Source organism: Monodelphis domestica, chromosome 5 (assembly GCF_027887165.1).
Source record: "Monodelphis domestica isolate mMonDom1 chromosome 5, mMonDom1.pri, whole genome shotgun sequence".
Lineage (NCBI taxonomy): Eukaryota > Metazoa > Chordata > Mammalia > Didelphimorphia > Didelphidae > Monodelphis > Monodelphis domestica.
In genome coordinates, this window is record NC_077231.1 from 253135911 (window position 1) to 253161106 (window position 25196).

The following is a 25196-nucleotide window of genomic DNA, read 5'->3' on the forward strand; positions in this document are numbered from 1 at the left end:
AGCAGTGCTATGGCTGGATCAAAGGGCAGACAGTCTTATCACCCTTTGGGCATAGTTCCAAATTGCCCTCCAGAATGGTTGTTGGGCATAGTTCCAAATTGCTCTCCAGAATGGTTGCATCAATTCACAACTCCACCAGCAATACATTAATGTCCCAACTTTTCCACATCCCCTCCAGCATTCATTATTTTCCATAGCTGTCGTGTTAGCCAATCTGCTAGGTGTGAGGTGATACCTCAGAGTTGTTTTGATTTGCATCTCTCTGATTATAAGAGATGTAGAACACAAGAATTCTATTTTCATGTGCTTATTAATAGTTTTGATTTCTTTGGCTGAAAACTGCCTGTTCATGTCTCTTGCCCATTTATCAATTGGAGAATGTCTTGATTTTTTGTACAGTTGATTTAGCTCTTTGTAAATTAGAGGAATTAAACCTTTGTCAGAGGTTTTTATGAAGATTGTTTCCCAATTTGTTGCTTCCCTTCTGATTTTAGTTACATTGGTTTTGTTTGTACAAAAACTTTTTAATTTGATGTAGTCAAAATTATTTATTTTACATTTTGTGACTCTAAGTCTTGCTTGGTTTTAAAATCTTTCCTTTCCCAAAGGTCTGACATGTATACTATTCTGTGTTCACCTATTTACTTATAGTTTCCTTCTTTATCTTCAAGTCATTCACCCATTCTGAATTTATCTTGGTGTAGGGTGTGAGGTGTTGTTCCAAACCTAATCTCTCCCACACTGTCTTCCAATTTTCCCAGCAGTTTTTATCAAATAATGAATTTTTGTCCCAAAAGCTCGGGTCTTTGGGTTTGTCATAAACTGTCTTGCTGAGATCGATTACACCACTGATCCTCCTTTCTGTCTGTCTCTTAGCCAGTACCAAATTGTTTTGACAAGCACTGCTTTATAGTATAGTTTGAGATCTGGGACTGCAAGTCCTCCTTCCTTTGTATTTATTTTTTCATGATTTCCCTGGATATCCTTGATCTTTTGTTCTTCCAAATGAACTTAGTTATGTTTTTTTTCTAATTCAGTAAAGAAGTTTTTTGGTAGTTCAATGGGTATGGCACTAAATAAGTAAATTAATTTGGGTAGGATTGTCATTTTTATCATGTTAGCTCATCCCACCCATGAGCAATCAATGTTTTTCCAATTGTTTCGATCTAGTTTTAACGGTGTGGAAAGTGTTTTGTAGTTGTGTTCATATAGTTCCTGTGTTTGTCTCGGCAGATAGATTCCTAAGTATTTTATATTGTCTAGGGTGATTTTGAATGGTATTTCGCTTTCTAATTCTTGCTGCTGAAATGGGTTAGAGATATATAGAAATGCTGATGACTTATGCAGGTTTATTTTGTATCCTGCAACTTTGCTAAAGTTGTTGATTATTTCAAGTAACTTTTTGGTTGATTCTCTAGGATTCCTTAAGTAAACCATCATATCATCCACAAAGAGTGATAACTTGGTCTCCTCATTACCTATTTTAATGCCTTCAATTTCTTTTTCTTCTCTAATTGCTACTGCTAGTGTTTCTATTACAATGTTAAATAATAGAGGTGATAATGGGCATCCTTGTTTTACTCCTGATCTTATTGGGAAGGCTTCTAGTTTATCCCCATTGCAGATGATGTTTGCTGATGGTTTTTGATATATACTGTTTATTATTTTTAGGAAAGGCCCTTCTATTCCTATACTTTCTAGTGTTTTCAATAGGAATGGGTGTTATATTTTATCAAAGGCTTTTTCTGCATCTATTGAGATAATCATGTGATTTTTGTCAGTTTGCTTGTTAATATGGTCAGTTATGTGGATGGTTTTCCTAATATTGAACCATCCTCGCATTCCTGGTATGAATCCTGCCTGGTCATAGTGGATGACCTTTGTGATGACTTGCTGGAGTCTTTTTGCTAGTATCCTATTTAAGATTTTTGCATCTATATTCATTAGGGAGATTGGTCTATAGTTTTCTTTCTCTGTTTTTGACTTGCCTGGCTTTGGGATCAGTACCATGTTTGTGTCATAAAATGAATTTGGTAGAACTCCTTGGCTTATTCTGTCAAATAGTTTAATATTGGGATTAGTTGTTCTTTGAATTTTTGATAGAATTCATTTGTGAATCCATCTGGACCTGGGGATTTTTTCTTAGGGAGTTCTTTGATGGCTTGTTCAATTGCTTTTTCTGATATGGGGTTGTTTAGGTCATTTATTTCTTCCTCTTTTAGTCTAGGTGATTTATATTTTTGTAAGTATTCATCCATATCACCTAGATTGCCATATTTGTTGCCATATAATTAGGCATAGTAGTTTTTAATGATTGCCTTAATTTCCTCTTCATTAGAGATGAGGTCTCCTTTTTCATCTTGGATACTGTCAATTTGGTTTATTTATTATTTCTTTCCTTTTTTTAATTAGACTGACTAGTACTTTGCCTATTTTATTTGCTTTTTCAAAGTACCAGCTTCTAGTCTTATTTATTAAATCAATAGTTCTTTGACTTTCAATTTTATTAATTTCTCCTTTGAGTTTTAGATCTCTAATTTAGTCTTCATCTGAGGATTTTTAATTTGTTCCCTTTCTAATTTTTTAATTTGCATGCCCAATTCATTGACCTCTGCCCTTCTTAATGTGTTAATATATGAACTCAAGGATATAAATTTCCCCGAGTGCTGCTTTGACTGCATCCCATAGGTTTTGAAAGGATGTCTCATCATTGTCATTTTCTTCAATGAAGTTCTTGTTTCTACAATTTGTTCTTTAACTAACTGGTTTTGGAGAATCGTATTGTTTAATTTCCAATTAATTTTTATTTTATTTTTTACCTCTCCATGTTCCCTTACTAATTATTATTTTCATCTCATTGTGATCTGAGAAAGTTTCATTTATTATTTCTGCTCTTTTGCACTTGTTTGCAATGTTTTTATGCCCTAATACATGGTCAATTTTTGTGAATGTACCATGTGCTGCAGAAAAGAAGGTATATTCCTTTTTGTCCCTATTTCTTTTTCTCCACATGTCTACTAACTCTAATTTTTCTAAGATTTCATTCACTTCTCTTACCTCTTCTTTATTTTTTGGTTTGATTTATCTAGTTTGGATAGAGGAAGGTTCGGGTCTCCCACTAGTATAATTTTTCTATCTATTTCATCCTTGAGCTCCTCTAGTTTCTCCTTTAGAAATTTGGATGTTATGCCATTTGGTGCATACATGTTGAGTACAGATATTTCCTCACTGTCTATACTGCCTTTTATCAGGATGTAATTACCTTCCCCATCTCTTTTAACTAGATTTATTTTTACTTTGGCTTTGTCGGATATCGTGATTGCAACTCCTGCCTTCTTTTTGTCAGTTGATGCCCAATAGATTTGGCTCCACCCTCTTACTTTCACCCTATGTGTGTCTACCTTCCTCATGTGTGTTTCTTGTAGACAACATATGGTAGGGTTTTGGATTCTAATCCACTCTGCTATTCGCTTGCGTTTTATGGGTGAGTTCATTCCATTCACATTCAGAGTTATGATTACTAGCTGTGTATTTCCCAGCATTTTGATTTCTGCTCCTGTTCCTGCCTTTTCTTCTTTCACTCTTTCCTTCTACACCAATGTTTGCTTTTTAAACAGTCCCCCTAGTTCCCACCCTTAGTTTACTTCCCTTTCTACCTCCCTCCCTTCTTATTCCCCCCCCCTTATTTTCCCTATAGTCTTTCTAAAATTAACCCCCCCGCCCCCTCCCTTCCTTGTACTGCTTCCCTCCCCACTAGACCGTTTGTTACCCTTCTACTCCCCTATAGGGCAACAAATCTATTCTCTGCCCCCAATGGATTGGATTGTTTTTCCCTCTTTGGGTCAATTTCAAAGCACCTAAAAGTTGAGTATTTCCTGTCTCCAGCCTCTTTACCCTTCCAGTGTATTGATGTTCTCTCCCCTCCCATCATGAGCTTCTTTGTGACATATAAATTTACCCCCATTTGTTTCTTTTCCCATTTCTTTTAATAACCTATTTTAAGCTCTAGTTATATATAAGTATATACATATGCATACTCATGTGTATGTATTTATGCATGCATATATTATGTCTTGTCCTTTCATCCTATACAGTTTGTCACTGTTCCCTCTAAGTGTACTTCTTTTTGCTGCCCAGGTAATAACAACAGTTTGAGTTACCAATGACCTCTTTTCTTATAGGGATACATATCACTTTAACTTATTGAGTCTCTTAAAAAAAATTTTTTTGTTTGTTTTGTTTTGTTTTTCTTTTTTCCCTCTTTTTTAATTACCTTTTGATGATTCTCTTGAGTTCTGTGCTTGGACATCAAATTTTCTGTTCGGGTCTGGTCTTTTCTTTACGAATTCTTGAAATTCTTCTATTTTGTTGAATGACCATACTTTCCCCTGTAAGAATATAGTCAGTTTTGCTGGGTAGTTGATTCTTGGTTGTAGACCTAGTTCCCTTGCTTTCCAGAATATCATATTCCATGCCTTTCTTTTTTTCAATGTGGATGCAGCCAGATCCTGCATTATCCTCACTGTGGTTCCTTGGTATCTGAATGACTTCTTCTTGGCAGCTTGTAATATCTTTTCTTTGGTCTGATAGTTCTTGAATTTTCACTTTTTTCGATATTAATGGTATACTAAATTGTTTTCCTGGTTCTGATTACCTGACTCCACATTATTTTATGTAAATAAATCTTCCCAGGTTACTGTGAAACCATCTTTTCATTTCTTACAACCTGATAATATTCTATTACATTCATATACCATAATTTATTTAGCTATTCACCATTTGATGAATACCCTTATTCTCCAGTTCCTTACCATTATAGAAAGAGATGCTTTAAATGTTTAGAGCCTTTTCCCCTTTTTTAATCTTTTTGGCATATAAGTCTAGTTGCACTATCACTGGGTAAAAGGGTATATATACACAGTTCGGTAACTTGGGGCATAGTTAGCAGGCCATTCCTGTGTCTGGACCAGTTCATACCTCCACCAGTTAATGTACCTATGTTTCAGTAGCCCTTCCAATGTTTGTCATTTTCCTTTTTAGTCAGTCTTGCCAAACTGATAGTTATGAGATAGAATCTCGGTTTCTTTCATTTATTTTTCTATTCTTGATTCAAAGCATTTTTTCATATAGCTGTAGTTTACTCTCTTTGACCATTTATCAACTAAGGAATGTGAGCAGTACATTATTAAAACTACCAGAAGTAGTAAGGAAAATAACTTTTACTTTATCTCAGTTAACTTGTTTCTCAAATTTTGTTTGCTCAGAAAGTTCTGAGACAACTTAAAGCTGGAAGCCAAATGACTATTTTGACCAGAGTAGCAAAATTAGTTGATGCTTTTTTTTTTTCCATGTACCCCCTGTCTAGGTTAAATGGCTTGCCTAAGGCAGCACAACTATAAGTGCCAGGATTGGCATTTATGCTGAAGTCCTTAGATTCAGCTACCACTATTCTTTCCATTTTACTGATCTTAAAATGAAAGCCAGGATTTGAATCCATGTCCTTTTGACTTCGGATCTTTTATCATTACCACCTCAATATTGAACTGAAACCCATAGGCTTTCCATTGAGAGCTTTATGTTGTCATACATGGAAAAAAAAATCTACATGTAACTCATTTCGATTTGTATTATGAAGTTGTTTTAGAGCTGGAAAGGATCTTATGGAAGAATAACTCATCTAATCCTCAGATGGCTAGCTCATTTAATAATCTCTAACAGATTGTAAACTCTTCAAGTACAGGCCTAATGATTTTTCTTCACATAGTGGTGGTGCTTAATAAACATTAACTGAATGAAGAAACATTAAGTAAATATCTCTGAGTAAAAAGAAAAGTTGGTATCTCCTTAAAATCATCACTTAAATTGAGAATTTTTTTTTTGTCAGTGTGTCTGTAGACCAGAGGTCATGTTGTGGACCCTTTTGGTAGTCTGGAGAAAGTTCTAGAACTCTTCTCAGAATTATATTCTAAATGCATAAAATAAATTGTATACAAAAATCAACTGATTAGATTGAAGTAAAGACGTAAATTTTTTTTCCAATCCAAATTTAGACTCTCAAATCTATCCAAAGAACCTTTGCAGGGAGATCTGTTGATCCCTTTCTCTTGTTTCTGGGAGGCATTAAAATAAGACTTTGTGTTCTGTAACCAACATTTAAGAGGGTATATGCTACAAAGTAAATACCCCAACCATACTTACATGAATTGATGTCAACCATTTTATTTATGACACACTCTTCAAAAAGTAATATGATCTAAAAACCCTTTTTTAATCTTAGAAGCAACCAAAAGTCCATTAAGGTGATAAGGAAATTTGATTTGTAGCAAACTAAAATTATATCCAGCACAATTTTCTGTCCTTGACTTAGTTCTTTCTTTGAGACACAAAAATTAATTTCAGGTGAGACAATCTAACATAATGTAATATTTTAGTAGAGTCTTATTGAAATTCCATCTGTAGTTCTATACTCTTCTTAAACTAGGAGAATTAAGTGATATGGCTTAGATACCATTTTTTCTTAATCTACTTAGTGATGTTCTCATAACATCTTAAACTACTTATTACTTTAGCAATAATACAATAATTAGCAATATTGTAGCTGAAATGACTAAGCTTTTGAAAATTTTACTCATAAAAATTTTTAAGAGGCAGAATTAATTGTGCTTTTTTAGGCCTAATGTTAATAATCTATAGTCACAAATATATAACATTGTATTCTAAATCGTGGAAACTAGGGGAAGGAGAAATTAAAACAGTATATAGTTTATGCCAGTAATTTTCTATCTTTACAGGTATGAGAAGCATTTTTTAATGTCATATTTCATAGACCTCTACATTATAGTAATACTGAGAAAATGTATAATGACAATGAAAACACTCATGTATATGAATTATTCAACAGCAATACTGTCTCCAGGTCTTTCCCCTTCCCAAACAAAACAAAAAAACTAGCAATGAACTCACAGGGTAGGATTCGTTGACTTGGGCTTTAAAGCAAAAGTTGAAAGGAATAAACCATGCACAGAAATACAAACAGAAGTTAAGTAAATGTCACACAGATTTTGCAGATATTAACTTTATTATTGACTATGTTGGATTCACTGAAATATTTCATTGCTCCAGTGTTCACATGAATTTAATTTTTCTTCTCAGCAGCCTGAAGGAACTGGCATGATAGATGAAGAATTTACCGTTGCAAGACTGTACATTAGTAAAATGAAATCGGAAGTAAAAACAATGGTAAAACGTTGCAAACAGTTAGAAAGTACACAGGCGGAAAGCAATAAAAAAATGGAAGAAAATGAGAAAGAATTAGCAGCTTGTCAGCTCCGTATATCACAAGTATGTATTCTAACATGTAGTTTTAGAGTTCAATTGTTTAAATGTCTTCATGGTTTTAATTTTAAACAAGGTTTGTTGGAAAATACTTTTAGAAAACATTTCCAAAATTTAACTGAAGTAAAATGCTTCAAGATTAATTCAGAAAGAATAATGATTTTTATTTTCTCATAGTGACATTGTAAAGTAATATGAGGGTTCTGAGTAGGTTATATCTTTCATTCAATAAAATCATCTTCCTCAGAGTATATTTTTACTTCCAAGAAAAAAAGGCTACTAAGAGTAAGATTTAGAAGCTCTGGTGGTAAATTCCAGAATGAGAGAAGTTTCTGAGGAATAAGGCCTATTGAAAAAAACATTCATCCATTCTGGAGAATAAAGACTGACTGAAACAAGACCACCTAGAACTCTTTGACTTCACTTCATCCCTGAGATAAGAACAATTCTTTTTTTTGGGTATGGGTATATCTAAAGAGGTAGATGAGGGGGGAATGTTGCAAGATCCTAGTTTATTTAGATTTTAAATACATTCAATAATGATTATAATGCTATTGTAGAAAATGTGGAGTAATAAAAGGGAAATGAAAATATAATTAGGAAAGTACAAAATTGGTTCTAAAGTTACAGGCAGAATAGATAGTCATTTGGGATTCATGGTTAATGTCAGCTTGGAAGAAGACCTTCAAATGACAGGACTCGGGGATCTGTGCTTTTTAGCATTTTTATCATTCACGTGGATATTGGCATATGTGATATGTTTATCACATCTGCAGCTAACATGAAAATGGGAGGAATGACTAGCAGTGAATGAGATTGAAAAAAAGATTTTAACAGACTAATTGAATAAGATGAAATTTGATAAATAAGTGTAAAGATTCACATTTTTTCAAGAAATCAACTTCACAGGTATAGGATGACAAAGATTGGCTAGATAATAATCCTTTATAAAAGAACTCTGATTTTTAGTGAACAGACTCACTGTGCATCAACATTGTGACATGGTAACCAAAAGTCTCAATATATTATTAAGAAATGTATGCTAACTAGAAATAGCAACAGATAATAAAGCCATTTTATTTTGCATTGATCACATCCAGAATAGCATGTTCAGTTCCAGATGCCACAGTATAGGAATGCCATTGATAAGCTGAGTGGCATTTAGCAAAAGGCATTCATACTGTATCAGGATCATCTGAAGCACTTGGTACTATTTACGGGAATGCCTTCGGTTGAAGAGCTGTCATCTACTTGATCCCAAAGAGTACAACTAGGAGCAGCAGGGAAAGGTTGTAGAGGCACATTTAGACTTGATATCAGAAAAAGTTTCCTAATAATTCAGTTGTACAGAAGTGAAATGGGCTGCTTTGGGAGGCAGTAGTTTTTCCCCTATTGGTGATCTCCATATAGAGATTGAATATATCCTGTAGTATGGTGAGGAGGGGAATCTTATCTCTGGAATGGGTTCTGTTCAACTCTGAAGTCCTTTCATTCTGATACAAAAAGGCAAAAATGATGAATAGAAGAAGCATGGTCTCAAGATGGCATCCAGAACACAGAAAGGGACTAGTTTTTGCAAGAAGAACAGCCTCATATTTTGAAACAGGAAAAGAGGGAAAGGATTTAAAGTTATTCAAGTTGATAACCCCTGCAATAAAGGAGGTGACAAGCTCATCAATGAGATCAGGGAAAGGTATTTGAGGGTTATGGAGAAGGTCTGGAGTAGTTGCTTTGGTAGATGTTGAGATGAGAACCTGCTACTAATGCTCAAGAGTTTCTTCAGTACTTCACAATAGCTAAAGGGTTCATGTGTCCATTTTCATGTTCTTATTAAACAATGCTTAGGGGTAAGAAAGGGTCATGGGAATCATAGTAAACAAATTAACAACCAGTGATACAGAACTATTGTCAAAAATTTATGCTCTACTGTGGGATGACTTACTAGGAATGGAATGGGTAAGGCATATGGGAATATTCTCAAGGTGAGGAGAAGTAGGAAAAAACATAGAAACATGACCATTGACCTGCCTTCAAGACTATTGTTTTCTAGTTGGCACACTGGCTAAGTGCTTTAAGACTCAAATTTAGGTAATTTTTTAGTTAGCCAGACATTTGTGTTTTTGTTTTTAACTTTTATCTGTTGTTCCTTTGGCCCATAATGAACAATTTTTTAAAAAGGGAAGAAGGGGGCGGGGGGGAAGCCCTCAATGACAAATATGACTAGTCCAGCAAAACAAATTCCCAGATTTATCATGTCCAAAAACATGTCTCGTTATTAATTAACTAATTGCCTGAACTTTTTTTTTAATCCTTTGTTCTGCCTTAGAAGCAATGCTTTGTATTGGTTCCAAGGTAGAATTGTGGTAAGGACTAGGCAATAAGATTTAAGTGACTGGGCCAGGATCACACAGTTAGGGGGTATCTGAGGCCAGATTTGAATCTAGGATCTCCCTTCTCCAGGCCTGAGCCACCTAGCTGCTCCCAACTCTGATTTTTTTAAAAATTCTTTTACTACCAAAATAGTTGAGATTTTTCCCCCCTTTTCAAATCTCTTCAAATGTGTTTTTTCTTTGAAAGCATGAAGCAAAAATCAAGTCCTTGACTGAATACCTTCAGAATGTTGAGCAAAAGAAAAGGCAGTTGGAGGAATCTGTGGACTCCCTTAATGAAGAATTAGTCCAACTGCGGGCACAAGGTATGTTAATTCCTTGTTATCCCGTGGATATATTTCTTTCATTTTGGATTATACATATGTATTTTGAGGCTATTCCCTTCATGCCAACAAACTGAGGTCCCAGAAGTTTCACTTGCTCAGCACCCTTTGAATTTTGGCTACCCAGTCTTGAACTTCCTTTATTTATCTAAGCAGCAAAGCCAGGTTAGTGATTTTGATTCTTGTATCACTGGCTTTTTAGAAACCATCCATGCTAATTCTTCCTTTCAGTCAACTTTTAATTACATTAATGGAAGGTAGTAGAGATGGAGACTTGTTTTTTTTGAAATTACATTTTAATAGATGTATAACTAATCTGGGAATTTACTTCAAACTTAGTAAAGAAGTTGCATTGAACACTTGGGTCATAAGGAATTATAGTGTTCCTTTTCCCTATAACCTACGGCTGCATTTTAAAATAAATAATTCTCAGTCTGATAGGAAGCATCATCAGCCTAAATAGAATTGTCTGTCCTTTTTCAGCCTTGCTAGGACCGGGAAAGGAGCTAAGTGTTTGAATTTCAAGAGACTTTCTATGTAAAGTAAAAATAAATTAAGGAATTCAATATATCAACAGAGATTGTGGTTATAAGCAGAAATTTAAAAATTAATGTCTTTGGGGCAAGATTTGTAATTTAGACTGTGAATAATTGAGAAGCTTTTGGGGTGGACTAAATTATTTTCACAGAAAAATATACATTGTCTGTAATCTATATTAGAAACTTCCCATTGTTTTCCTTTCCTCTGACCAGAGAAAGTCCATGAAATGGAAAAGGAGCATCTAAATAAGGTTCAGACTGCAAATGAAGTTAAAGTAAGTTTATTTTTATCTTGTAATCTTGATTTTTAATGCATCAATATTTATTGTTGACCAATTTTTTGTTTTTTTTAAAAACCACTATTTTAGCAAGCTGTTGAGCAACAGATACAAAGCCATAGAGAGACTCATCAAAAACAAATTAGTAGTCTGAGAGATGAAGTCGATGCAAAAGAAAAACTAATCACTGATCTTCAAGAGTAAGTGTTTGATTATTGTTTTTAATATAGTTGCTTATATATTCAAAATTAATTTCTAAAAAGTAGAGAGATTAAATGAGGAAAGTAGAATAATTTTTAGATATATAGTTATTTTTAGCATAGCTTTTTCTTTGAATTTTGAAACTTTATACAAATGCAGAAATCAAAATTGCAGGCAAGATGTTTTTCTGAAAAATAATTTGTTTTGAAATACCATAAGCTCTCAAATCTGAACTCGGATACTTTCTAACTCTGTGACTGTCTGGTCCCCGTTTTTCTCCCCCCCCCCCCCCCCCCCCCCGGTCACTTGACCCCACTTGCATAGCCCTTGACACTCTTCTGCTTGATACCAATATTGATTGTAAGACAGAGGGTATAGGTTTAAAAGAAAGAAAGTTCTGAGTGAAATTTTTTGAAACTTTAAAGTTTTTAAAAATTTTTAAATGTGGTGGTAGAATTTCCTTAGAAAAATCCTGGGACAATGTAAGTAAAATAATTATTTGAATCCAAACAAGCAGCAGTAAAGTGTGTGGGAACTATTGTCCTTACTTATATATTACCTTTTATGCGTATCTGGGTGTAAAAACAATATGAGATTTGTGCCAAAAAGGTAGACTATATGAATAATAATATTTGACTTTTTAAAATATATAGCCACATAGTAAAAGAGGAAAACAATATTAGGAAAAACTTGACTGTAAAAACTATGAAACTTTGAAAAGCCTTAATACTTTTATGAGTCTATTTTAATATATTTTATCAAATGGTAATATTACTTATATCTTTTTTTAATAGCCAGAATCAGAAAATGATGCTAGAGCAGGAACGCCTGAGAGTTGAACATGAGAAGTTGAAAGCTACAGATCAAGAAAAAAGCAGGAAACTACATGAACTTACGTGAGTACAAATTTTAACAAAGCCTAAAATATGAGAAGGAATTGGAGTAATGAATTGAAGCTGGACTCAATATATACAGGCTACAGGAAAATGAAGTCCACCTGACCCTAGGCAAATGGAACTTCTCTTAGATGTTAAAAATAACAGTAATTATTTTACTTAACTAATACGTTCAACTAATAAGCAATATGGACTTACCCCCTGCAGGTGCCATTAGGTTAGTTGATTGCTGCCAGACATGAATCATTAAGGAGAAGTGTTTTTGTTTACTTAAGAATTCACTAGGTAACAGATATAGTTAGTGCTTGATTATTCTTTAAGTCAACCAGGTCCCTTTGGAAGTAACAGTCTGTGATCTAGAAAACTCTCATAACTAACCCTACAGTGTTCTTGTTCCTCTTCCTTATAAAAAAGAGAACAGACTAGCTGATATCGGAGGTTTATTTTAAAAGCATCATCTTCTAGAGTGGGTCATAATGGCAGGACTAAGCCTAGTCACTCGTATCTCATGTATCTATACTACATACAACTATGACTAGTTACAATAAATATTCTAAGGCATGTTAGAGCATATAGCGCCTTCTGATGCATCAAAAAATAAATGATTTATGTTTTAATGCAAAACATAGCTTATTCTCTGATAATTTAATATCTGTTTAATTCCTAGTTAACTAACTCATTCTACAACCATTGTTTTGATTTAAGAACACTTAAATCGATGCCTTTTATTGGTTCTTTTTGGTTACCACTTCAATCAAATAATTTTACCCCATAGGAGTCTTGGGCTCCAAACAAAATTATAATGTCAAAATGGAAGATTTTCAGCCTAAATTTCTTATTCACTCAACAGTCTTGCTTTTATTAAATAAAAGATTTTTTTCTCTCACCCTATTACATAAAACCAGATTTTGTTGAGGCAAAAGATTAAATTGACACGTGTACATGCATATCTACATGTAAATATATATTTTTTAATTTGATATTTTTAGTGTTATGCAAGACAGGCGAGAACAAGCTAGGCAAGACCTGAAGGGTTTAGAAGAGACTGTGGTAAGAGAATTTTTAAATTTTTGGTTTTTCCCCTTCCCAAAGTATGAAATATTAAGTTATAAAAATGTTTTACATTCAAGGCAAAAGAACTCCAGACTTTACACAACCTTCGGAAGCTCTTTGTTCAAGACCTGGCCACTAGAGTTAAAAAGGTAATTTAACACCTTTGAGATTCTGCTAATGGCTTTTAATTTTATCTATAAATTTCACTCTTATGCTTTTAGTTTATCTTAGTTTTATTAAATAACTAAATATGCTTAAATCATTTTTGTCCTCAGAGTGCAGAGATTGATTCTGATGATACGGGAGGGAGTGCTGCTCAAAAGCAGAAGATCTCCTTTCTTGAGAATAATCTTGAGCAGCTCACTAAAGTGCACAAACAGGTAATAAAATGGAGGCAACATGACCTGTAGGAATGCCAATTCTTTGGAAGGCTGGCTTTTATAATTTTGCCTGTCATTCAAAGGCTTTCCAGTCCTTGCTATCTATAATTCATTGACAGATATTTTCAGATCCTGAGCCTTTCTACTAATTACAGAATAGAGACATTATAAAAACACTCCCTAGAACCTTAGATTTGAGGATTGATGGGGACAATGATGGATAATGATTTTTTATTAGGAGTCTCCTTCCCTGAGACAAGGCCAGTGAAACCATGTAAAACTCCATGTCTTCTGCAGGATCTTGAGGATTAGTGAATCCTGGTGGATTTCCTCCATTCTCAGTTTCCCTTCCCATCTTCAACCTCTAGTTTCCTGATCAGAAAAAGCAATCTTTGCAGTTTTGCTAGGATTATTCACAGAAGATTTAGTTTCTCGGTAAACGTATGAACTGAATAAGATAGTGTAAGAAAGCAAACATAACTTGTATATCTAAGAGTTCTGTCAATTAAAATAATTTTTGCTAGCTTTTTTCTTTAAATCTAACCTGTAATGTCATTAATATAGGGAATGCCCAGTGAGGAAACTCCTCCCACTGCCATGCAGTACCTGCTCAGTGAGAAGAGAGTGGTCTCAAGCCCCAAGAGGCTAAGGCACTTAGCCAGGGTGTCACAGGATGAGTCCCAGGCAGCAGCTCAGGCCATCTCACCATCAGGCCAAAAGTCATCAGCAAGTAGATGGTAGAGCTGAGATTTCTGCTCAGGTCTTCAGATCCCCCAGCCAAAAGGTTCTTCTTCCTCCTCCATTGCTAGGGCTTCCATGGAAAAGACATGTATCCTCAGCTGTGCCCCTGCCCTAATTGTAATGTGGTGTGTTTTTTTTTTAATGCCTTTTATTGAAATGCGGTTAGTTTTCTAAAGAGAATAATGCATTCTCTTTGACTTAACCTCAGTTGGTACGTGATAATGCAGACCTTCGCTGTGAGCTTCCAAAATTGGAAAAACGACTTCGAGCTACAGCTGAGAGAGTTAAAGCTTTGGAGTCTGCTCTGAAAGAAGCCAAAGAGAATGCCTCTCGGGATCGTAAACGGTATCAGCAAGAAGTCGATCGGATTAAGGAAGCAGTCAGGTCAAAGAACATGGCCAGGAGGGGACATTCTGCACAGATTGGTTAGTAGAGCATGGAGAAGAGTTTTTAACTTTTTTTTTTTTAGACCAAATAATTTTCATTTATCCAAGTAATGATTTGTTTACAGATATGCTATGTGTGCTTAAACACTCAGATATTGTTAGGACTTTTACTTAACCTTCAAAATATTAACCAAAACACTTTTCCATTTAAAAATATAAACCTCATCTCTCTGTGCTTACAGTCTTTGGTCAGAGTGCAATATGTAGTATGTAGGAAAACTACAAACTAAAACTAGAACCAGAAATTCTAGAAGTAAATAAATACTTTGAAAGTATGCCAAAAGTAAAGCCAAATGCAAATATATGTATAGGAATATGTTTAAGTTATCAAGCTTTGCTATTTGTTTATTCTATCTGAATTATCTTGCTATGGAATTAAATGGCTTGTCAGCATGAAAAAATACTGTTTTAATAATTTGTTAAATCAATATTTTGTTCATGTTGCCAAATGCTTAGTTAATCCTTGAATCCCTAATTCTCTAAAAACAATGTTAAGTGAAATATAAATATATTTAGTTGGTGGGTTATGTTTGTTTGGGGGGTGGGGATGCTTTCCACTAACATTTTATAGATCATCAATAAATTGGATCTTTAATTTCACCAGTTTAGGAATTTCCTATAACAAAGCAATTTGAAACCTTATTCATGCCTTTTCCTGCCATCCTGCCATATGATTCTTGTCCAAGTCCTTGCATAAGCCTCTATTGAGAATCCATCCAACTTGATGGAGGGCTTCCTTAAGGTTTTATAAAATAGGAAGGTACAGGTACAACTTTTAAGCTCTCTCTTTCTAATCATTCACCCTTATTAATAATAATTAATAATATTAATAATAAAAATTAATAATAATATAACCTAAATTAATAATTAATAATATCGTGCTTTTTCTTTTGCTTAAAAAATTATTTTCAATTAGCAAGCATTTTTTTTCTCCCTTCATTGAAAGAGCAGAAGAAAATCCTTGTAATAAATATGCATAGACAATCTAAACAAATTCCCACATTGGCCATATCTAAAAACGTATGTCTTATTTTGCATTTAGTCCATCATTTCTTTTTCTTTTTTTTTTAATAAACCCTTACCAATACTGTGTATTGGTTCCAAGGCAGAAGAGCAGTAAGGGCTAGCAATGGGGGTTAAATGACTTGCCCAGGGTCACACAGCTGAGAAGTGTCTGAGGCCAGAACCTAGGACCTCCTGTCTCTAGACCTGGCTCTCAATCCACTGAGCTACCCAGCTGCCCCCTAGTCCATCACTTCTTATGGTTCATTTTTCTTATCTGTTTGTGCCAAGAGTTCTTAAGGCTTTGTTTTTATAGCTATCAATAAATTAGCTTTAAGCTATATCTGAAGGTAAATCTGCTATTCAAAAGCAGCATATTTGAGGGTACATGACAAGGAAGCACTGGCTTGCAGTAGTTATGGATTATTATTAATAGTGAAGGGCTGTTTGTGACCCTTCTAAGCATCTAGAAGAGGTAAACAGATACAGAAACTAACTATTCCACCCTCTCCTCATCTTCTCATAAATACTTTTTCAATAAGAGGGATCACACCCCACAAACATTTTGTAACCACACAAAGGCCATTTCCTGATGGTCTCTACTCTTAGGGAAATGAAATGTAGCTCCTCACAAATGGGAGACTCTTGCCTCTAAGTTACAGAATGATTTAAAAGAGGGTTTGAGACAACTTCCAAAAATGCCCACATTTAAAGTGCAGAAAAAGGAGAGGACCTAGCAGAGAGAAAATGAGGTAGGAAAAAAACTGAGGCTAGACACTGAATCAGAGATAGTAGGCCTGAAAACAGGACATTGGATTTAACTGTTGGGAGGAGGCACTTTTGAAAGAGTAATTTCAACAGAGATGGGGGGAAGAAGTCACATGGCTTGGGGGTAAGAATTAAGTAGGCAGGTAGGCCTGGAGGGTGAAAGTGCCTTAGCTACAACATGGCTGATGTTGGCAGGTGTTCTAAAAGAAAGTGGTTGGGATTTTTTTTTCCCTTCTAAAGAACCCTTCTTACAATATTACTTGTCCTACAACTTCGATGAACTACTCAAAAGTAGAGGAGAGCAGTTAATTCCAAAGAAAGTCAACCCCTATGCCATAAATAAGAATCCCCTTAGGCTCCTGCCCATTGACTTGGGAAACCATGCAATATTCTGTTTTACATTTATTTTGTTAATTATTTCCCATAATTACATTTTTAACCTGGTTTGTGCAACATACTGCATGGTCAGCACCTCTGTGACAGAACATTTTAGATTATGTTTAGTTATGTTCTAATCTCTAAGGAAGATGAATTGCTTTTTTATTGTAATCAGTTGATGAAAGTCTGACTTCTGTGTCACTTAAAAACCTACCCATAATCACCGTTACTAGTAAGAAGATCTAAATTGTGTATATTCCTCCTCTAAAGTAATCTCGTGATTTATTCAATTAGTAAGTTTACATGAAGCCTATTATATGCTAGGCACTAGACATACCAAAAAAAGTAAAAGTTCCTACCCCATAAGGAGGGCCCCTTTTGGGGGCAATAGGCTGTGTCCATACATATACATTCCTTAAAACAATATAAACATATATCAGAGGAGGGCACAACCAGTTTAAGGGAGTGAGGCAGAGTGTGGACTAGAAGAAATTGCTCCATCATTACCCAGCTCCAAAGCCTTACATAGACCTGCATTTCATTGAAGCAAGCAGAAACTGAAGAAGTCCAGGGGCCTCTAAGGAGCTCTGGGTTTCATCTGTGAGAGTTCAAATACTAAAGTTGATGCTATAGATTTTGAAGTTATATTAATCTGTTTCTAGAATCTTAAGTAGTGTGTAGGTAGATAGGAAAAACTCATCTGATTATTTTAATTTGGGACACTTTGGGATGTATTAGTAGAACCCTTTTTTTTCCCCCAGCTCAAACTTAAAAAGGCACAAAGACTACTAAGAAGAGTTGTTGGGATATTTTCTGATGGAGAAAGAATTCACATTAATTTAGTTGCTTGAAAAAAATTACAATTAATGGTTGTAATAAATGTTATTCTAAAGTCATTCTTTATTCTCATATAGCTAAGCCTATTCGTCCTGGACAGCATCCAGCTGCTTCTCCAACTCATCCAAGTGCAATTCGTGGGGGAGGTGCATTTCCTCAGAATAGCCAGCCAGTGGCAGTTCGTGGTGGTGGAGGCAGACAAGACAAAGTGTAAGCAATTTGTATTTTCAGGTTTTTTCTTTTTCTTCTTTTTTTTTTAACATGCTCATTTGGAAATTTAAAAAAAAAGAAAGAAAGAAACTTAATTGAGATACTGATTTTGAAATGTTTTAATAACTTTTTTTGAAGACTTATTAGAATCAAGATTCCTAAGTGAATTCTAATTTTCATTATTAGTGAGGCATATATGTGCTAATAGAAATTATTTAAACACTTACATAATAACTAATTTTTACTTAGAAAACCAGACTTTGCACTGAGAGATCAATAATTAAATGTATATTTGTAATGGAAGTAATACTTTTATGTTTGAAGTATATTCTGGCAACTCTTACTACTTTGAAATGAGGATAGGTTACTTTTGAGGGGAGGGTCAGAGTCAAGATTCAAAACAATGGAAAAATCTGATAAGAATTCAGCATAAAACAATTGATAATGACTAGTTACTTATGAAATAAAAATATAGAGTCTGTTATTGAAGGCCTCAGATGCTCCCTCATCATCCCAGAAGTGATCTTTCTTTCCTTAGATCTCTCCTAGATCTCTTCCTAAAGACCTCTCTCAGGCAACTATTGTCATCTGACTTTCTTATAATTACTTGTCCACAGATTTAGACTTCCTCACCTTGTTAAATAGCTCTGGAGAGGGAAGCTGTCTTTTCTAATCATTTCTTGCAACCCCATCCCCATTTTGGCATTTGCCTTTCCCAGTCATTTAGCCATGTGTCAGGTCATGTCAATTCCCCTCCATACTCCCTCAGATAATCCTGTGTTCTTGCTGCCTCCACCTTAGCAGTGTAATGGGAAAAGGATAGAGCTAGGATAAGATTTAAGAGAAGTGGAAGGCTATCTTTAAGGCACATAGTAAGAAATCAAGGGAAAGAATTTTAGCAGGCAGAAGGCAGAGGAGGAACGGTTTGGAAGTGACAACTGCTAGAGTAGTGACTTCCTATAGGAAGTTGGGCTCTTCCTGTCTGGAATGGTGGAGGAAAGAGGGCTGGTTGGAGCTCATCTACCTCAACCTGACTGTGGAGAAGGAATAAACCCCTAAATCTTCTTTAGAGATACTCTATTTGACAGGAAAACATCTAGTAGAATCTGACCATACCTGCAGCGCTTTCCAGAAAGTTTATTATCTAAAAATCCTGTCAGATTGGCTTTGAGGTTTTACCTCAGGGGTCAGGCCCCCTGTGGTGAACTTCAATCATAACTGTTTTTGGAGACAACTGTTGAACTAAATCTAATCAACTACTGAGAGTCATAGATAGGCAGCTTAGGCAGCTTTTGGGGAACACCTAGATAGAAATAGGGCACTGGTAAGTTAGCGGGAAGACCTGAAGACTCCCTCTTGTGAGGGACTTAGAGGGTTGTGGGGTGAATAGCTAGATCCCTCAGAGTTAGGGACCCCTTGTTCTGATCCCCAGTTTATATCCCCTCTTATAGTAAAGGAGATACTGTTTTTTATATATCAATTGTCTACAAGGCATTTGGGCAACTGGCCCAGTGAGAGAAAATGATTCTGTTTCACTATCACTAACTGGACGTTAGAATGCCAGGAGATCAAGGGGAATCCCTAAGTGGAAAATACTCTATCCACTCTGGGTCTAGGTCTCCCCTTTTTATATCGTTTTTTAGCAGAGACACTTGATTTCCACATTTGAATGTCCCCTCTTAACTGATTAATCTCCCTTCCCGATTTTATTCCCCTTTCCCTTGAACCATCCTTTATGCTAATGATGGATCTGACTGTATATGAGGAAAATTATCCATCTCTCTTGCCCTTCCAAAATTCTTTCCAAGATGGAGAGTGCCTCCCCTCCCCCCAACCCCACCCCACCCCACCCCCAGCCTTCTCTTCCACCTTCCTTCTCTGTGTTGCACTTCCCTGAAGCTGAACTCCTTACCCTCTCCCATCCACACTTCACTGTCCTGCAGGCAGCCTTTGTGCACACCATTCTCAAGGTCTACACCACTTCTGCTCCCTTCCAACTCTGCCTGTGGAAATCCTACCCAGCCTTTCAGGGACAGCTCTGGCTGGACTTCCATGATTCTTTTCCTAATTCTGCAGTCATACCTCTTCCTTTGTAGCCTTTCCTCTTGGACCCTTGGACATAGGACAGAATGGGCACTCTTGATGCTCAACTTGCACAATTTTTGCTTATAGTTTCTCTTTGATGTAAACCATTACTAGGCTATGTGGTCCATGGGTGCAGCAGTTACACCAGAACCTGGCACAGTGCTGTGTGCATGGTAGACACCTAATAATTTTTTGATTTGTAGTAAGAAACAAAGCAAAAGGGAATGGAAGTTCACCCGTTCAGAAAAATCAGTCAAAGAATTTAGAGCTAAGACAGGATCTTTTTTTTTTAACCCTTACCTTCCATCTTAGAATCAATACTGTGTCGGTTCCCAGGCAGAAAAGCAGTAAGGGCTAGGCAATGGGGCTAAGTGACTTGCCCAGGATCACATAACTAGGTAGTATCTGAGGCCAGTACTTGGGACCTCCTGTCTCTCGGCCTGGCTCTCAACCCACTGAGCCACCTCACTGCCCTTAGGACAGGATCTTTGAAAATATTTAGTCTTCTTTACAAATGAGAAAACTAAAGCCTAGAGATGTTAACTAACTTGCCCAGAGTTGAATGGTTTTAAATGATATTCACTTAGTTGCCAGAGCCAATATCATTATTTGTCTTCTGACTTCCTACCCAGTATTTCCTCCTCTTATACCTTCACAATCTTTCCCAAAAAACCATGAATGTTTTAAAGATATGTAATTTCACTTTGGTTACTCCCTGAGTTATTTTGGTCAGAGAAATTCAGCAAGCACTTGGCCAACCTTCTCTGGACAAGTTCATAGGTTCCATCCCATCTGCCCAGAGATGACCTCAGAGAAGCATCTCTTGATCGGCTTGACTAGAAGGAAGAATTCAAAGAATTTTATTTTTAAGCAGTTCTGATATTTGCTTGTCTTTACTTATTGATCCCAATTTGAATGAGATGCATGTTCATTTAGACTGCTTGCTTCCTGTGTGGGCTGCTCTTTAGAAAACCTGAGAATTCCTTGCACTAAAAAAACAGCCAGTCAGTTTTTGCGGACAGACCTTACAGTGGACATCACATACAAGCAGGATGAATGCTTCTTGTGAACAGGAGAGGACAATATTGTGCTTAAATTGAGTTTTGAGTGGTATGGAGTCCAGTGTAATAGCAGTTTTGCCACATGAGGGAGATAGAATCCTCTCTCTATACTTAGATAGATTGGCACTTGAAGCTATTTTAAAATGATTATTTCTAGATTGATTTTGTTGTTGGTTCTTTATATTAAAGACCCCACCAACCTAAAGAATGGCTGTAAAGTAACAGTGCAGAAGTTTTCTTGGAGTAACCTGAGATCATTTTATCTTTAAAATGCTAGTATGACTGGAATAGTTCAGACTTGTCCCTTCTCTAAGAAAAACAATCCCAAATCTCACTGACAATCATCACTATGGCTGAATCTATTATTGCCCAGCTATCTAGGGGCTAAATTTAGTCAGTACTTACCTCTCTGGGTAGGCAGGCCTACCGCTCCAGATAGAATTGTGGGTAACATTCTTCCTCGGTTCTTTCCTTCATCTCTCCTCCCTCTTCTCTGTCCCATTTGCTCTTTCTACATTCTCTATTGTCTCTACCTTTTCATTTCCCCTCTGCCATGCCTGCCAACATAACTAAAATGATCATGATTCTAGAGACTTAAAAGGGTTTTAGGTTTTGTTAGCTTATTTGTTTCCCTTTCCAGGCTGACCAAATGGTGCTAAATAAAAGGAGGGTTTTGTTTGTTTAAGTTTGGAGAGTAAAATGGTTATTATAGTTTTTTAAAGTATTTGATTATTGATCAATTTTCATCATCTGTTTCAAAACCATTTTATCTTCTTAGTTACAATAAAAAATCAAGAATTATTTGTCAGTTTAAATACTAATTTCTCTTTGCTTTTTTTTCTCTTTCAGCTGTTGAAGTTGATGTGTTATCAAGCAGAGAGAGAGCCTCATTCCATGACTTATAATTTCACCCCTCCAGGGATTATAGGATTATAACTTTTTTAAATGTATAAATTATACCTGGCCTGTACAGCTATTTCCCACCCAACTCATCTTGCAAATTCTGCTGATTCTCAGCACAACTAGAGTGCAATTTTGGCGTCTTGGAAAATTGACATGTAATTTCAGAGTGTAGCCCTGTTCATGACACAAGTTGTCTTTCATGTCTTAAATTTAGTCTGCACTGTGCCAAGTTGAATGTACTCTACAGGTTAAAAAAAGATCATTTCAGTTACCTACCTTCTTTTGTGTGTGTTTTCTTGTTTTGGGAAACAAGGAACACGGTTGAAGTTTAGATTGCATATTTTGAGTTTTACCACTTATAACACTATGTGTCCCACTGTATGTATCAGGGCAGCACATAAGGACTCCTGAAAATGACATCAGAGTTAAAAATTATTTGTATAGTTTCTAAAGTGTGCTTCTGAAAATTATTTGGGCACTGAAATCTTGAAACTGCATAACTAGACATTTCAGTTTCAACAAGGCTGCTTAACTGTTAATCTGATGAAATGCCTGTTGCCAGGTTATTTTGAGATATATACTATATATTAATGAGTAAACTTGAGTTTACACATGAGAGTTGGTTTGGCAAAGGAACATTTTTATGTGTTTCTGATTCTACATACAATATAGTTTGAGGGGGTGAAAATATCCTGCTTCATTCCAGTTAGCCTGCTAGCTAGCACAAAAATCCGACAGTTAATTTATCATCTCTAACATAGCAAAAAAGAACTAGAATTAAATTTAATTTCTTATTCTCTGACATTATCAGTACTATATCAATGACCTGTATTTAGCCTTTGGAAATTGAGAAAATGTGAAGTAGCTTAAACAGTTAGATAATTAAATAAAACACACTGATGCACATAAAATAGTAGGAATGAGTTTATTTTGGTCACCTATCCCTGAGGTGTGTTTTAAGCCTGTTCTACACTGAGTTGTACACTATAATTTATTTCTGGTTTAGTCTAGAAATATTGGGATGTTTACTCCAAACCTTTTATATTAAATGAATCTTTTCTTTTTGGCCTTGTTTGCAAGAGTCACTAGCATATTCATGAAATAAAATGGTTTTCTTTTGTTGGCTTTAGTCCATAATTTTGTAATTAGTTCTAGACTTTTTACCTATTACTTCCAATTCTTCCTCAGAGGATCAAAATGAATCAGCAATTTCATGTAGAAAGTAATATCAGTGATATGGAAAACAAATTTCAAATCTTTGCTTCTTTTAGGGGTTTTAGCAGGATTTAGGGGAAAGTCAGAGTATGGGAGCTATTCATCAGATAGTGTAGAAACTCTGAAGTTCTATATTAGGATATTGGTGGCAAAATAACTTTTTAGCAAAGTTTTATATACAAATATTTGTATTATGAAATTTGGAGCCATTGTCAGAAGTTTCAGACCCTAATTGGCTTATTTTTCTATTTCCTTAACTACTGTAATTTCCACTTTTTATAATAATTTTGATTTAAAGGTTGAATTTATTTATTTATTTTTTTATTGACAGCCAGATATCCTGGCGGTTACAGTCTGTAGCCCTTAAAGCACTTTTGTTGCTTTTAGGACTGTTCAAAATAGAAGCACTCCAAAATTCAAGCTGAAATTTTTGTGTACAGCAAGATAGGCAATTTTACTAAGAAAGAAAATCCTGCAGCAATTGTGATGTAGACAAGAGTTTTCTCAAAGAAAACACTTTTAGCATTGCCTGCCTAACGGATGCATATGCTTAGACATTTGTATTTTACTTCTGACTGAATACTGGTTTCCTTGGAAACATACATAAATGAAGCAGATTTTTTTTCTCTTGTCTGTATATGGTAGTTTCATTCCTGTAAAGTATCATGGGTATCGGTGCTGAACATTGCTGTGTAACAGTGCAATTGTAACTAGCATGTAGCTCAAAATTTAGATTACCTTTTTATATCTTAATAACTTTTTAATTTCTAATTTTAAACTTTTTGCAAAGTTTACCAAGAATTACATCTAAAATTTTTAAAAGGAAATGCTCTTTGGTTCTGCTATGGTAGATCAGTGGAACAGAACATTTACTGTTTGTAAATGAACATTTTCCGTCTCTAATAGGACCCTGATGCAATGCTGTTTCAATTTGCAGTATTCCTTTTATGGAGTGGAATTTATTTTTTATGTTCCTCTGAATTGTCTCGTTAAATGATTTAGAAGAAAACCTCAGTGAAATAAAAGAATAATATTTATTCATGGTGATCAATTAAATTATTTGCATAATTTAAGGTTACTGACTCACTACTGTGTGTAACTCTAAATTTGACATGAGATGACAAAAGAGTCTGAATCTACCTGTGGAATACGTTGACTTAATTTCAGTGCGTGAAGATACATTCAAAGATAATTGGTTTGGGGAAGACGCCATATAGTTTTAATTTAACCTGCATGCTGTAAATGTATTTGTGTTTAAATAAAGAGAGAACAAAACACTGAAATTTAGTGACTTTATTAAAACCTTGAAATTCTTGTCCTGTTTTAGTAAGGCAAAATTACTTTTCATATGGACAGGATGGCAGTTGTATACAGATTGCTCCTATTTTACATTCACTATCTAAAATCTTATTGTAGCAGTTATGGGGAGCAGATGGCAAATGTCTCTAGTCTCAGGAATTATGAGCTAGAAATGAATCATGCTATTAATTTTTCCTATTTCACTTCAGTGTACTTCTCATTACAAAAGTTAATTTGGGCGTAACACCTTTGTTAGGTTTCAGGTTTGAATGTGGCTTGAATATTTATTTTTCAGATCATGAATGGACATAGAAATCCAAGAGGAAAACCACATTTTGAGAGAGAAACTTGGTTTCCTCCTCTAAATTATCTTGTCTTTACCTTGAGAAATGGATAGTGACAAAAAGAATAAAAATGTTTATTTTATGTATCAGATACTCATTGTTGAAAACCATATGGAAACATAGTTATGGCTTTCCCTAAATCAGGCATCAAAACCGTCATGCTATATTTTCCATTGCAAAGCAAGTTATAAAGGTAAGTGGATACAGTTAAGGTAGTGTTGGATAAAAAGTTAAGAATTTTCTAAATTTGCATATTGAGAGAGTAAACTATTCCCAGATTTCTAAGTGAACTGCTCATAAAATAACTTTTCCAAAGGTTTCATGGAAAAAAAAACCAACCTAAATAGATTGCATATCAGAACATTTGGTAAACTGTAAAGTGCTTTATAAACATGGGTTATTAGTATAACTCCCTTTAATATTAGCCCAAGCTGACAGCTAATTCAAATGATGAAGTGGAATATAGGGAGAGAAATGGTAAGGGGTAAACACTACAGCAAAAATCGACTAAA

General features: G+C 35.2%; 1 protein-coding gene across 2 annotated transcripts in view; it reads left to right on the top strand.

The window, feature by feature from the left end:
- Positions 1 to 24324, top strand: part of KIF5B (kinesin family member 5B) — a 70647-nt gene extending 46323 nt beyond the window's left edge. The window contains exons 16-26 of one of the 2 annotated variants that reach the window (XM_007504779.3): positions 7153 to 7341; positions 9913 to 10030; positions 10801 to 10862; positions 10956 to 11065; positions 11861 to 11962; positions 12952 to 13012; positions 13093 to 13164; positions 13291 to 13395; positions 14345 to 14561; positions 17645 to 17777; positions 21773 to 24324. In XM_007504779.3, coding sequence (XP_007504841.1) covers positions 7153 to 7341; positions 9913 to 10030; positions 10801 to 10862; positions 10956 to 11065; positions 11861 to 11962; positions 12952 to 13012; positions 13093 to 13164; positions 13291 to 13395; positions 14345 to 14561; positions 17645 to 17777; positions 21773 to 21779 — 1176 coding nt within the window. In that variant the 3' untranslated portion in view covers positions 21780 to 24324. The remainder of the gene's footprint in view (positions 1 to 7152; positions 7342 to 9912; positions 10031 to 10800; positions 10863 to 10955; positions 11066 to 11860; positions 11963 to 12951; positions 13013 to 13092; positions 13165 to 13290; positions 13396 to 14344; positions 14562 to 17644; positions 17778 to 21772) is intronic. The other variant, XM_007504780.3, reaches the window with a different exon arrangement.
- Positions 24325 to 25196: the final 872 nt, after the last annotated feature.